The following is an 11,940-nucleotide window of genomic DNA, read 5'->3' as shown; positions in this document are numbered from 1 at the left end:
ATAAGCATGGCCAGCTAATCGTTCAAGCATTTGGTCAATGAAGGGTAATGGGAAGTGGTCTTTCCTAGTGACACTATTCAACTTTCTATAGTCTATACACACTCTCCACCCGAGTTTGGACTCTAGTAGGGATTAACTCATTTTGTTCATTTTTAACAACGGTGATCCCGGACTTTTTGGAACAACTTGAACGGGACTAACCCATGGACATCGAAATAGGGTAAATGATCCCTACATCTAACATCTTAATTACATCATCTCTTACTACCTCTTTCATGTTTGGATTTAATCTTCTTTGACTTTCTCGGGAGGGCTTAGCATTTTCTTCTAAATGAATTCTATGCATGCACACGAAGTGGGCTAATTCCCTTAATGTCTCCCATGGTCCAACCTATGGCCTTTTTATGTTTTCTAAGGATATCTAACAATTTTGTTTCTTGTTTTTCATCTAAATCAGATGCAATGATAACAGGATAGGTGTTAGACTCTCCTAGAAATGCATATTTCAAAGTGTCGGGCAAAGGTTTAAGATCTAACTTTGGTGGTTCAGGAATTGACTCAACATGCTCTAATGGAATACATGGTTCAATTTTGGCTTTCCATTTTTCAGTATCCATTAGTGGGGTAGACTCAAGCAAAGAATTGACATCATGAATAAAATCATCAACATTTAAGCACATTCCAAACATTTTTGCATAAGCTTCAAAAGATTCATTCATGTCCATTTCAAACATATTTTCCGTGTTAATCATGTTCACTTCATGTATTTCCTCACACTCAACAGATTTAGCAACATTAAAAACATTCAATTCAACAGTCATGTTTCCAAAAGATAATTTCAATACACCATTACGACAGTTGATAATTGCATTAGATGTAGCTAAAAATGGTCTACCTAAAATGATGGGTATTTGAGCATGAGCATTTTCAACGGAGTTGAGTATCAAGAACAATGAAATCAACGGGAAAATAGAACTTATCCACTTTAATTAAGACATCTTCTATAATACCTCTAGGAATTTTCACGAACGATCGGCTAATTGAAGTGTTATAGAAGTTGGTTTTAATTCTCCTAGACCAAGTTGCTTATAAACAGAATAAGGCAATAAATTCACACTAGCTCCTAAATCAAGTAAAGCTTTGTTAATAAAATGATCACCAATGATGCATGAAATTGTTGGACAGCCAGGATCTTTATATTTCACAAGGCTTTTATATTGAATTATGGAGCTAACTTGTTCAGTTAAAAATGCCTTTTTTGGAACATTAGTGTTTCTTTTAACAGTGCAAAGGTCTTTCAGGAATTTGGAGTAGGCAGGAATTTGTTTAATGGCATCTAAGAAGGGGATGTTGATACTTACTTGTTTGAACACTTCTAAGATGTCACTATATTGGTTGCCTTTCTTGATTGGGAGTAATCTTTGTGGAAAAGGAGCTTTTGGAATGGAAGGAAGAATTTGATCATTATCTTTTGACAAGTCATTTGTGTTGGAACTTTGAGGTTGGCTTTGGTCTTTTTCAACTTGAGGTATGTAATCGGGTTTGACAATTTGTTTTCCGGACCTAAGAGTTGAAATAGACTTGGCTTCTTCTTTATGACTAGGAACTCCTACTTCATATTGGCCTTTAGGATTTGGGACGGGTTGGCTAGGAAATCTTCCTTTTTCTCTCTCAGTTACGGCATTGGCAAGTTGACCCAATTGTGTCTCAAGTTTGGCAATGGATTGAGACTGATTTTGCATGATTTGTTGGGTGGATTGCATGAATTGTTGTAAAGTGTCTTCTAAGGAAGGCTTTCTTTGTGGAGGGTAAGTTTGACTTGGTTGGGCATGATTCGGATTTGGCATGTTGAATTGGTTTCCTTGGTTCATTTGTGGTTGGTTTTGTCTCCATGAAAAATTGGGATGGTTTCTCCAATTAGGATTGTATGTGTTTGAAAATGGGCTATCATTTGGTTTACCATATGAATGTAATGCATTAGCCTCTTCGGAAAATGTTTCAAGAAAAGAAGGACATGATTGATCATTATGACAAGTACTATCACAAACCTCTTTTTTAGGTTGAACATGAGAATTCATAGTTTGACTTATGACTAAGGCTTCTACTTTTCTTGCTAATTTTTCAAAAGATGTTCTCAAATCAGTTTCTTCTTTAATTTCATATTTTCCTCCTCTTTTAGGTGAATTATTTGCTCTAGACCTAGGCTCAGAATAATTCCATTGTTGTGAATTAACAGACAATTCTTCAAGAGCTTCCCAAGCCTCTTGCCCTTGTAATTTCAAAAATTTTCCGGTATGCATAGATTGAATCATTTGTCGGTTTGAAGGGGTTAAACCATCATAAAAATATTTTACAAGTCGCCATTTTTCAAAACCATGGTGGGGGCATTTTAATAATAAATCTTTAAATCTTTCCCAACATTCATAAAATTCTTCATTATCTTTTTGATAAAATTCGGAGATTTCTCTTCTTAAATTATCAGTTTTGGACATGGGGAAAAATTTGGCAAGAAATTTATTAAAAAGTTGATCCCAAGTTGTTATGGTTCCGGTTGGAAGTGAGTTTAACCAAGCTTTGGCTCTATCTTTTAAAGAAAAAGGAAACAACCTAAGCTTAACCGATTCATCCGAAAAATTTTGAAAACGAAAAGTTGAGCAAATATCTAAGAAATCTTTTACATGCATGTAAGGATCTTCTCTTTCTAAACCATAAAAAGAAGGCAACAATTGAATGATTGATGGTTTAAGTTCAAAATGAGTGGCATTAGTAGTAGGCAAAACAATGCATGATGGAGCATTAGATGAAATAGGTGAAAAATATTCAAGTAGTGTTTTTTCTTGCGCAATATTAGGTTCTTGTTCCATTATGCTTAATTTTTCAAAAACACTTTCAATTTCACCTAAAGTTACTACTCTTTTTACCAAACGATTTTTAGAATCACGTTGCCAATGATGCATGCAATGTCACAAATTTCACAAAGAAACACCAAGTAACACAAAATAATCTCAAGAAGACAAATTTCTGATGTGGAAGATCAGTTATAAACCGCAACCACAGAGCATACTTATAACACAAAGAGATTATGATTTTTTTTGTAAATTTTAATTTTTAATTTTTTTGGTTTGACTTGTTCCCAGGCCTATTTGATTCCACTTACTCACGACTTAATAACAACTCCCCGGGGTTAATTATTAAGTGTGGATGGGAACTTTGCCAAATTTCCTTTAAGCAAAAATTGCTTATGTTGAAAGAACAAGCTTTGTTTTTAATTTTTTTTTTTCAAGTATTTTCTTAAGCAAAGTAAATAAAATTACAACTAAATAAATACAATAAAAAAAAAATGACAATAATAATAATAGATAGTTATATTAAAGTTAGGAGGCACAAAATTCCATCAACTAACTATAATAATAATAGTAGTAGTAGTAGTAATAATAATAAGATTTTAGGAGGCACAAGATGCCATCAACTAAAATGATAAACAAAAATAAAAGCTAGGAGGCACTAATGCCATCACTAGAGGAGATATAGTAGGAGGAAAAAATGCACTCAACTACTTAAAGAAAAAAAAAAGGGTTAGGAGGCAAAAATGCACTCAACTAACAAGTATATATGTAGGAGGCACAAAATGCCATCAACTACCAATAAATATGTATATATATAGTATACTATATAATATATAATATATAACAATATATATGTATAAATATGTATAACTTTCTCTTTTTTCGATTTTTTTTTCAACTTTTTTTTTCTTTTTTGATGATAATGAGAAAAGAAAGAAAAAAAAAATAACTAGTAGAAGAATATTACTTACCTTGTAGAAAGATTGTTTCTTTCTAGCAACTCCCCGGCAACGGCGCCAAAAACTTGTTGTCCTCAAAAGTGAGTGTTTTAATATTTATACTCGCAAGTGCACGAATCGTTTCGGAATATAATGTTCATGTAAGTGCAAGGTCGAACCCATGGGAGTTGACTAACATCAAAAGAAACTATTTCAAACAAAATAAGAATATTCTAACCTAGCTCCAAATATTTGATGGGAGTGCAAAATAAAATAAAAGACAAGTAATTAAAATACTCAAGATTAAAGATGAGTGAGTATGAAAATGATTTTCAAATAAGATGTGTAAAATAAGATTATTAAGATATTAGAATCCACAAAATGCAAGTTCAATAATATTTATAAGCATATTGATTCCCAAGTTTTAGATATAGTTGAAATAAATCTCACCATATTTTCCAAAATATATTTTTCATTTAAGTACAAGTTATTTTCAAAAAGGTAGGATTTTTCTTCACTTATAAAATGTATAATTTCTAAGCATTAAATGTGTTACAATTTAATGAAACTACACAAAATCAAAGAAACTATGTTTAGGCAAAATATAACACTTATATTCTAAGAATTAGATGTAAACAATTTAATGAAAGACATTTAATCAAAGAGTATTATATTTTTGCATAATGAAGAACTAAGTAGAAATATGCTTTAACAATCAAAAATACATGATATTGAAGATGAAAAAGACATATTTTTGATAGAAAAATCCATGAACTTTATAGCACAAATGGGAAATCAACATACAAACATAAATACTATCTAGTTACATTTTGCTTCATCATCATCTTAATAATCTTGAAAAAAGATTAGAAGCTCATAACTAGATAAAAATTACAAAAGATAAACATACTTGACATGCTCTTCAAAGTGTAAAAATGGTAGAAAGAAAATGGTAAAATGAAGAGTGTGGAATGGAGAAGTGTTTTGGGTTGAAGAGGTGTTTAGGAGGGTGAAGAGATGTGTTTTGAAATGGTCTTCCAACACCATATTTATAGGCAAAATTAGAGAATTAAATTAATCAAAATAAATAAATAAAATGATTAATTTAATTAGTGTTGGGAAGAGAATGGATAAATAGAGTATGTGTAAGAGTATTGGAAAAAATAAATGTTTTGTAAGGATGTAAAAGTAGTGAAAGGATATGGTAAAAAAATAAAATAGGAATGTTTATTTAGGTGAAATAAATTGGGAAGAGTAAATAGAGTATTTATGTGTAATATGTGGGAGAAAATATGGATTTTTGGTTTTTTATGTGTATCAGAAAATAGGAATAAAGCAATTAATTTAACTGCCTTTTTTTTCTTTGTTCTCAGCAGATACACGTGGCGAGCTCGGGTTGGACGACTAGAGCTGACGGCTGGGGACGTGGCGCACGCTGGTTCGTTGGGAAGGCTGACGAGGCGGGACGTGGCGCTTGCTGGTAGGCTGGGCGCTGACGGCTGGGTCCCACGCGGAAGGAAGCTGGCAGCTGCTGTTGGATGGGCGCTGACGGAAGTGGGGACCAGGGGACGCGTGGCAAGCTGCTGTTGGAGAGGGCTGATGCTGCTGGGGACCACACCTGCAGGCGGTTGGCAGGTACACTTGCCTTGGTCGGGTGTGCACCACACGCACAAATGGCAGCCCTCAGATCTGACATTGGATGGCTCGGATTGAGTCAACTTTTCTGACCGAGAGTGGGTCTTGAAACAGGGCTGATCTGATTTTACTTGTAAAATTTCATTTTAACCCCAAATTCTTCACATGTTCTTCAATTTAATCCCTACTTTTTCCACCAAATACACCTAAAAATACATAAAATTAATTAGAAAACTAAAATAAAATTAAAAATAAATACTACATAACATATTATAATAACATAATTATAAAAACACACAAAAACATATAAAATTACAATAAAGCTAATAAATTCAAAAATAATTAAAAACTTACTAAATTAATTAAAAACTTAAGAACTAAACCAATTTTTAGTAAAAAAATGTGAAAAATAACTCTAATTTCTAGAGTTATCACTTAAGTCCATAGATAGACTTCTTTAATTTGCAAACTTTCTTTTCCTGCCCTGGAAGAACATAGCCTTCTGGTTGCTCCATATAGATGGTTTCTTCAAGTACCCCATTAAGGAAGGCAGTCTTGACATCCATTTTCCAGATTTCATAATCGAAAGCAGCAGCTATGGAGAGAAGAATTTGGATGGATTTGAGCATGGCAACAGGACTAAAAGTTTCCTCATAGTCCACACCTTCTCTTTGGGTATAACCCTTGGCTACAAGTCTAGCTTTAAAAGTTTCGACTTCGCCTCCAGCGCCTCTTTTCTTCTTCTAAACCCACTTACATCCGATTGTATGATAGTCATCAAGTGCGTCTACATATTCCCAGACTTTGTTCTTTTTCATGGAATCCATTTCTAAATCGATGTCGGCTGACCATCGTTTCCGTTACGGACTAGCCATTGCCTGTTTATAGGTTAATGGGTCGTCATCAATACCGTCACCAACGACCATATTGATTTCACCATCCAAGCCATAACGAGCTGGTTTTGTTGAAACCCTCCCACTACGACGAGGAGCGGTGATCTTCTGAACAGGAACTTTGGTAGTAGTTTTCTCAGTTGGTTCGACTAAGGGAGTGGGATTATCCTCTTCTTGAGTGGAAGAGGACGGAACATTGGAAGTAGTTATATCTGAAAGCATTTCCTCTAAAACAACTTTACTTTTCGGTTTGTTGTCTTTAATATAGTTTTCTTCAAGAAAAGTAGCATTTGTAGAAACAAACACTTTGTTATCCTTGTGACTATAAAACAGTCCACCCCTAGTCTCTTTAGAATTTCCGACAAACATGCAAACTTCAGTTCGTGATTCAAGTTTGCCTTCTTTCTTTCTCAAGACATGAGCAGGGCACCCCCAAATTCTGTAGTGGCGTAAACTAGGTGTACGACTATTCCATAGTTCGACGGGTGTCTTAGGGACTGCTTTAGATGGAACAACATTTGAAATGTCATTTGCCATCTGTATAGCATATCCCCAGAAGGACGTACACAGAGTTGAATAACTCAGCATAGACCTAACCATTTCCAAAAGAGTGCGATTTCTTCTTTCTGCAACTCCATTTTGCTGTGGAGTGCCAGGGGTAGTGTATTGGGATTCAATTCCAAGTTCAATTAAATAATCTTTGAATTGCATATCCATATATTCTCCACCCCTATCAGTTCGCAAGATCTTTAATGTTTTACCTAATTGGTTTTGAGCCAAAGCATGAAAATTCTGAAACTTTTCAAACGTTTCAGATTTCTTTTGCATTAGGTAAAGAAAACTATATCTAGAGTAATCATCAATGAAAGTGACAAAATACTCATAACCACCTCGGGCTTTGACATTCAGGGGTCCGCAAACATCTGAATGTACTATCCCTAGGGGTTGTTTGGCACGCTCTCCCTTTGCAGAGAAAGAACGTTTGGTCATTTTTCCTTCTAGGCAGGACTCGCATACTGGCAATTCACCTAAGACGACATTTTTCAATGGACCATCTTTGGTTATCCTTTTGAGTCTATCAAAACCTATATGACCTAAACGTAAATGCCATAGATAAGTTTGATCATCATTATCAATCTCTTTTCTTTTAAGGTTTCTAGGTTTAGCTACATAAAGCCCTTGTTCCATGGGAGCAACACATATATGAAATCCATTACGAGAAATTGAACAATAAGAACTCGAAAAATTCAATATATAAGATTGTGATTGCAAACATGAGACACTAATCAAGTTTCTACTAAAGTTTGGAATAAATAAAATATTTTCTAAAATTAAAAATCTTTGTTGAAACTTGATGCGGGCTTTTCCTCTAGCTTTGACCGATACTAACTCGCCATTCCCAACTTTAAGCTTTAACTCTTCTGGAAGCAGATTTTCCCAAGTTTCAAGGAGCTGCAATGAAGAACATACATGATTAGTAGACCCAGAATCAATAATCCAAGTGGATTTGTCGTTCTCTAAAACACATGATTCAAAGACAAAAGCATTACCTTCATTTGAATTGTTTAGAAGCCGGGAACATCGTTCTTCTTGATGTCCCTTTTCATTACAATTCGAACATAGAAGATTATGTCGGATAATTGTACTTGAAGAAGCAGCTTTGTTAGTGTTGGAAATTATTTTACCAGGATCTTAGATCTACTCACAAGTATGTTTATTAACTAACTAAAAATGAACTTTCTAAAACGATAAAATAAACACATATAAAGTTTAGGAAACCTTACATTGGGTTCAGCGGAATATAATGACTCCTTCCGTTTAGATATCTAGCCCTTGATTCCTTTCTGTAGCAGAGCATTATCAATATCTGAACCTGGATCTCTTTCTCTGAATCTTTGATGCTGAAACTCCTTTGTTGATGATCTTTCTTCACGATCTTCCTCACTATGATTGAGGTATTGCTTAATGTGTGTGGGCACTACTCTAATCACTAAGGATTTCGAAATTCAAAGGAAGAAGAAAGAAGAAGTGGTAGCTAAAGATAGGGAGAGAGAAGACTCAGTTTTTCTGAATCATAAGAAGTGTCAGAAGAAAAGTCTCATTTTTCTGAAGCCTTCACTATCTATTTATAGCATTCCACTAGGGTTAGATTTGAATTATATGGCATTAAAATAATGAAAAAATCAACTTAAAATAGCTACAAAGGTGGCCGGCCATGCATTAGTGGATTGGGCCTTGGGTTTTGCAATTTTGCAATTTTAACACCTTTTGTATCTGATTTTCTCAAAAATGCCAATTTCTTAATTCAACCATTTAAATGCCAATTCTAACTATTTAATAACTATAAATAATTATTAAATAATACTGTCATTTATCATATTTATTAATTGAACCATACAAAGTATCATAATTAACAAATATGCCCCTATAAACTCTTTCTTTACAATTTCGCCCTTACTTAGTGAAAATTTCACAAATAGACATAGTCTAATTTGAGAATTATAATTGATTAATCAAAACCAATTACATGAGTCTTACAAGCAATATTATCTCAACTAGTGGGGGGACCATGGGTCTATATAACCGAGCTTCCAATAAGTAGATCAAGAATTTAGCACTAAAATTCACTAACTTATTAATTCTTCGTTGAATCCACACATAGAACTTAGAATTGCACTCTCAGTATATAGAATGCTCTATATGTTCCACCATATAGACACATAATTAGTTATCCATTGTTATAATCCTAATTTGATCAATGATCCTCTATATGAATGATCTACACTGTAAAGGGATTGAATTACCGTTACACCCTACAATGTATTTATTCCTTAAAACACTTGACCCCGTATAAATGATATTTCAGCTTATGTGAAATGAGTACTCCACCATTTATGTTCGTTTGGTCAAGCTCGAAGGAGATCATCCTTTGCTTACTATTCGCCAGATAGAAGCTATAGATTCCATGTTTATGCTAGCGCTCCCACTCAATTGCACTACCGTGTTCCCAAAATGTACGTATCACCCTGACCTAAAAGTAGGCTTAACTAACAAATCAAAGAACACGAATAGCCTTTCAAGATTGAGCCTAATCATATCAGGATTAAGATCATTTGATCTAGGATCAACTAGGCGATATTGACTTGAATAGATATTACGGTAAGTTTAATGAATCTAAGTCAAAGTTCAATATCGGTCCCTTCCGATGCATACTCCATGCATCCAACCTGAGCTTTACTTTAACCAATGTTCTGGAAAGAACATAGTATTTCTCCAAATACAAGTAAACTCTTGTTGTAGATTATCATATCAGTAAAACCATGTGTCTGATAAATCTAGGAAACTTTATTCACATAGTCATGTTTACTTTCCAATGTGTTGACGGCATAATAAACAGGATCAAGTATGTGAAAAGGGTTTCAGATGAATTTATACATTATGTACATATAATCATGAAATAAATCATGTGAACCATGCAACATTAAATGTTATTTCTGATCTATATTAATAAGTAAATCTGATTATATTGAAATGAGTTTTATTTGTGGCATAAAACCCAACAAACTCCCACTTGCACTAATATAAAACAAAAAGTGCGTTTCAAATAATCTCAACACCTTGATATACAAATCAAGTGTAGTAGTAGTAAACTCCTCGTAATAGGATCTGAAAGGTTGAATTAACCACAACCTTTTCTCCACCATTACTCTTCCTTAATCACAAAATCATTGATAATGTGAAATTCCTCTCTATATGTCTACTCTCTTGGGATACTGGATTCCATATCTTTGGCAACTACTTTTGGTTAATCAGGAAATTAACACTAGTAGTTTAAGGTAATTTGGAATGGTGCCAAAGATGTATAGAACTTTCCTTAGACTGAATAAGTACCTTTCCTGCAACTTTAACATTCAGTCCCTTTCTGGTAGACCTAGAGACTTCAGATAGGTTTTTACACTTCTCCAAAAGCACTATTCCACCCCCAGAGTAACCACCATCTTATCAGAAAGATTTACTAGCACAAAGGCAAATTTCGAAATCTGATATGGTGTAGTCTAAGAGTTTTAAACACACTCTTATAGACTAACATATAGTTCCTCTTCTTAATCTTAGGATTTACTTGATTGTCTTCCAATGTTCTTCTCCTGGATTAATCTGATACCTACTCATTACTCCCACTCAATGACGGAGGTGTCTGGTCTAAGGCATACAAAAGCATATCTAAGACCTCTCACTGTTGATTTAAGAAATTCTTTCATGGCTTTATCTTTTCTGGAATAATAGAGACTTTTCCTTAGATAAATAAAATCTATGCCTAAGAAGTTGTGAAGCTTCTATAGATTGCCATTAGAAAGAAAATGCTTCAGCACCTTACTAAAGTAAGTTGCTTGCATTAGAGTAAGTAATTACCAGGTATACCACAAGCCATAGGTTTAGATAAACTCAAACCTATAATACTAGGAACAGGAAGTTTTGTTAAGTCCATTGAATAGACTTATAAACGAAATTTCCTTTTATGTCCTTGTAATAGAAAACTTTAGGTTATTCCATGTGAATGGATTAAACCATAGTTCTATTGGCTTTTCTTCTTAGTTTCTCATCTTGACAATCCATTACTTGTTTAAACTCACAATGGATTTTAATCACTAGTGTCTCCCAAGTCATAAGAAGTGAAGTTCCTAGAAACTCTCCCACTACGACAAGGTACCGTGAATTATGTCGAAGAAAACTAAATGGTATTGATCTCTTCGGTTGTGACAAGACAACAGAGGCAGTGGGATCATCATATGTAAGATGATAGAACACTTTTGGAATCAAGAATTAAATATCTCCTTTATTTGCTACTTGTTTTTCAGACTTAGTCATTTTCTTAGAAAAGTAGTATTTGTTTGAACAAACACTTTCTTATCTATTGACAATGGGATGGTCCACTCCTAATCACTTAGAATAGCTAACAAACCATGGTTAATAGTTCTAGCTTTTCTTAAGATTTTGATTAGGTCATCCATGAATCTAGTAATGATTTACATTAAGTACCCAACCATTACATCATTCTGAAATTGTATTACCATAGAAGGATTTAGGCAACGACTAGTAACTAATCATCAATATGCAACTCGAAATTTCTGGGGAGGTAAGTTTGGATATAATTCAAAAATCAATTTAATGATCTTTGAACTGCATATCTACTAACTATTTCTCCACCCCTATCAGTTCGCAAGATCTTTAACCACTTACCTTAATGGTTTTAACCATTGCTAGAAATTAATGAAATTTTTCAAACATTTCAAATTTCTTGCTAAGAGGTATAATCTAGAGTTATCGTTTGAAGAATACAACGAAAAACTCATATCCACCCCTGAATGTACATTCATCTGCGAATGAGATGAACTACTTTCAGTGGATATAGGCATATTAACTCTTTGCAGAGATTGATCTTGTCAAATCCACTATGAACAAGATACAAATACCATAGATTAAAAAAAATGTGGTAGTGTCTTTGATGACTTAGGTATAGTTACATCAAAGAGTTCTTAGAATACTTCAAGTGGATCCTGGTCACAGAATACCTAACTCATATTCCATACAGTTTGAATCCATTAATAAAAGATGGATATTAAACACTTG

General features: G+C 33.8%; 1 protein-coding gene and 1 non-coding gene across 2 annotated transcripts; one reads left to right on the top strand and one right to left on the bottom strand.

Moving 5' to 3' along the window:
* Nucleotides 1–338: 338 nt before the first annotated feature.
* On the bottom strand, nt 339–2,312 carry LOC133030518 (uncharacterized). The gene is made up of 2 exons (XM_061103291.1): nt 1,031–2,312; nt 339–895 (listed from the first exon to the last, which is right to left on the bottom strand). Exons 1-2 carry the CDS (start codon nt 2,310–2,312, stop codon nt 339–341), a joined length of 1,839 nt encoding a protein of 612 aa, XP_060959274.1.
* Nucleotides 2,313–2,370: 58 nt separating this feature from the next.
* Nucleotides 2,371–2,477, top strand: LOC133030682 (small nucleolar RNA R71). Its single transcript, XR_009684230.1, has one exon. It is a non-coding gene; the product is annotated as a small nucleolar RNA R71 (small nucleolar RNA).
* The last annotated feature ends 9,463 nt before the right edge of the window (nt 2,478–11,940 follow it).

The sequence above is a fragment of the Cannabis sativa genome, chromosome 8 (genome assembly GCF_029168945.1).
Source record: "Cannabis sativa cultivar Pink pepper isolate KNU-18-1 chromosome 8, ASM2916894v1, whole genome shotgun sequence".
NCBI classification, from domain to species: Eukaryota; Viridiplantae; Streptophyta; class Magnoliopsida; order Rosales; family Cannabaceae; genus Cannabis; species Cannabis sativa.
The sequence above is the reverse complement of the archived record's forward strand: the minus strand, read 5'-3'. Positions and strand labels throughout refer to the sequence as shown.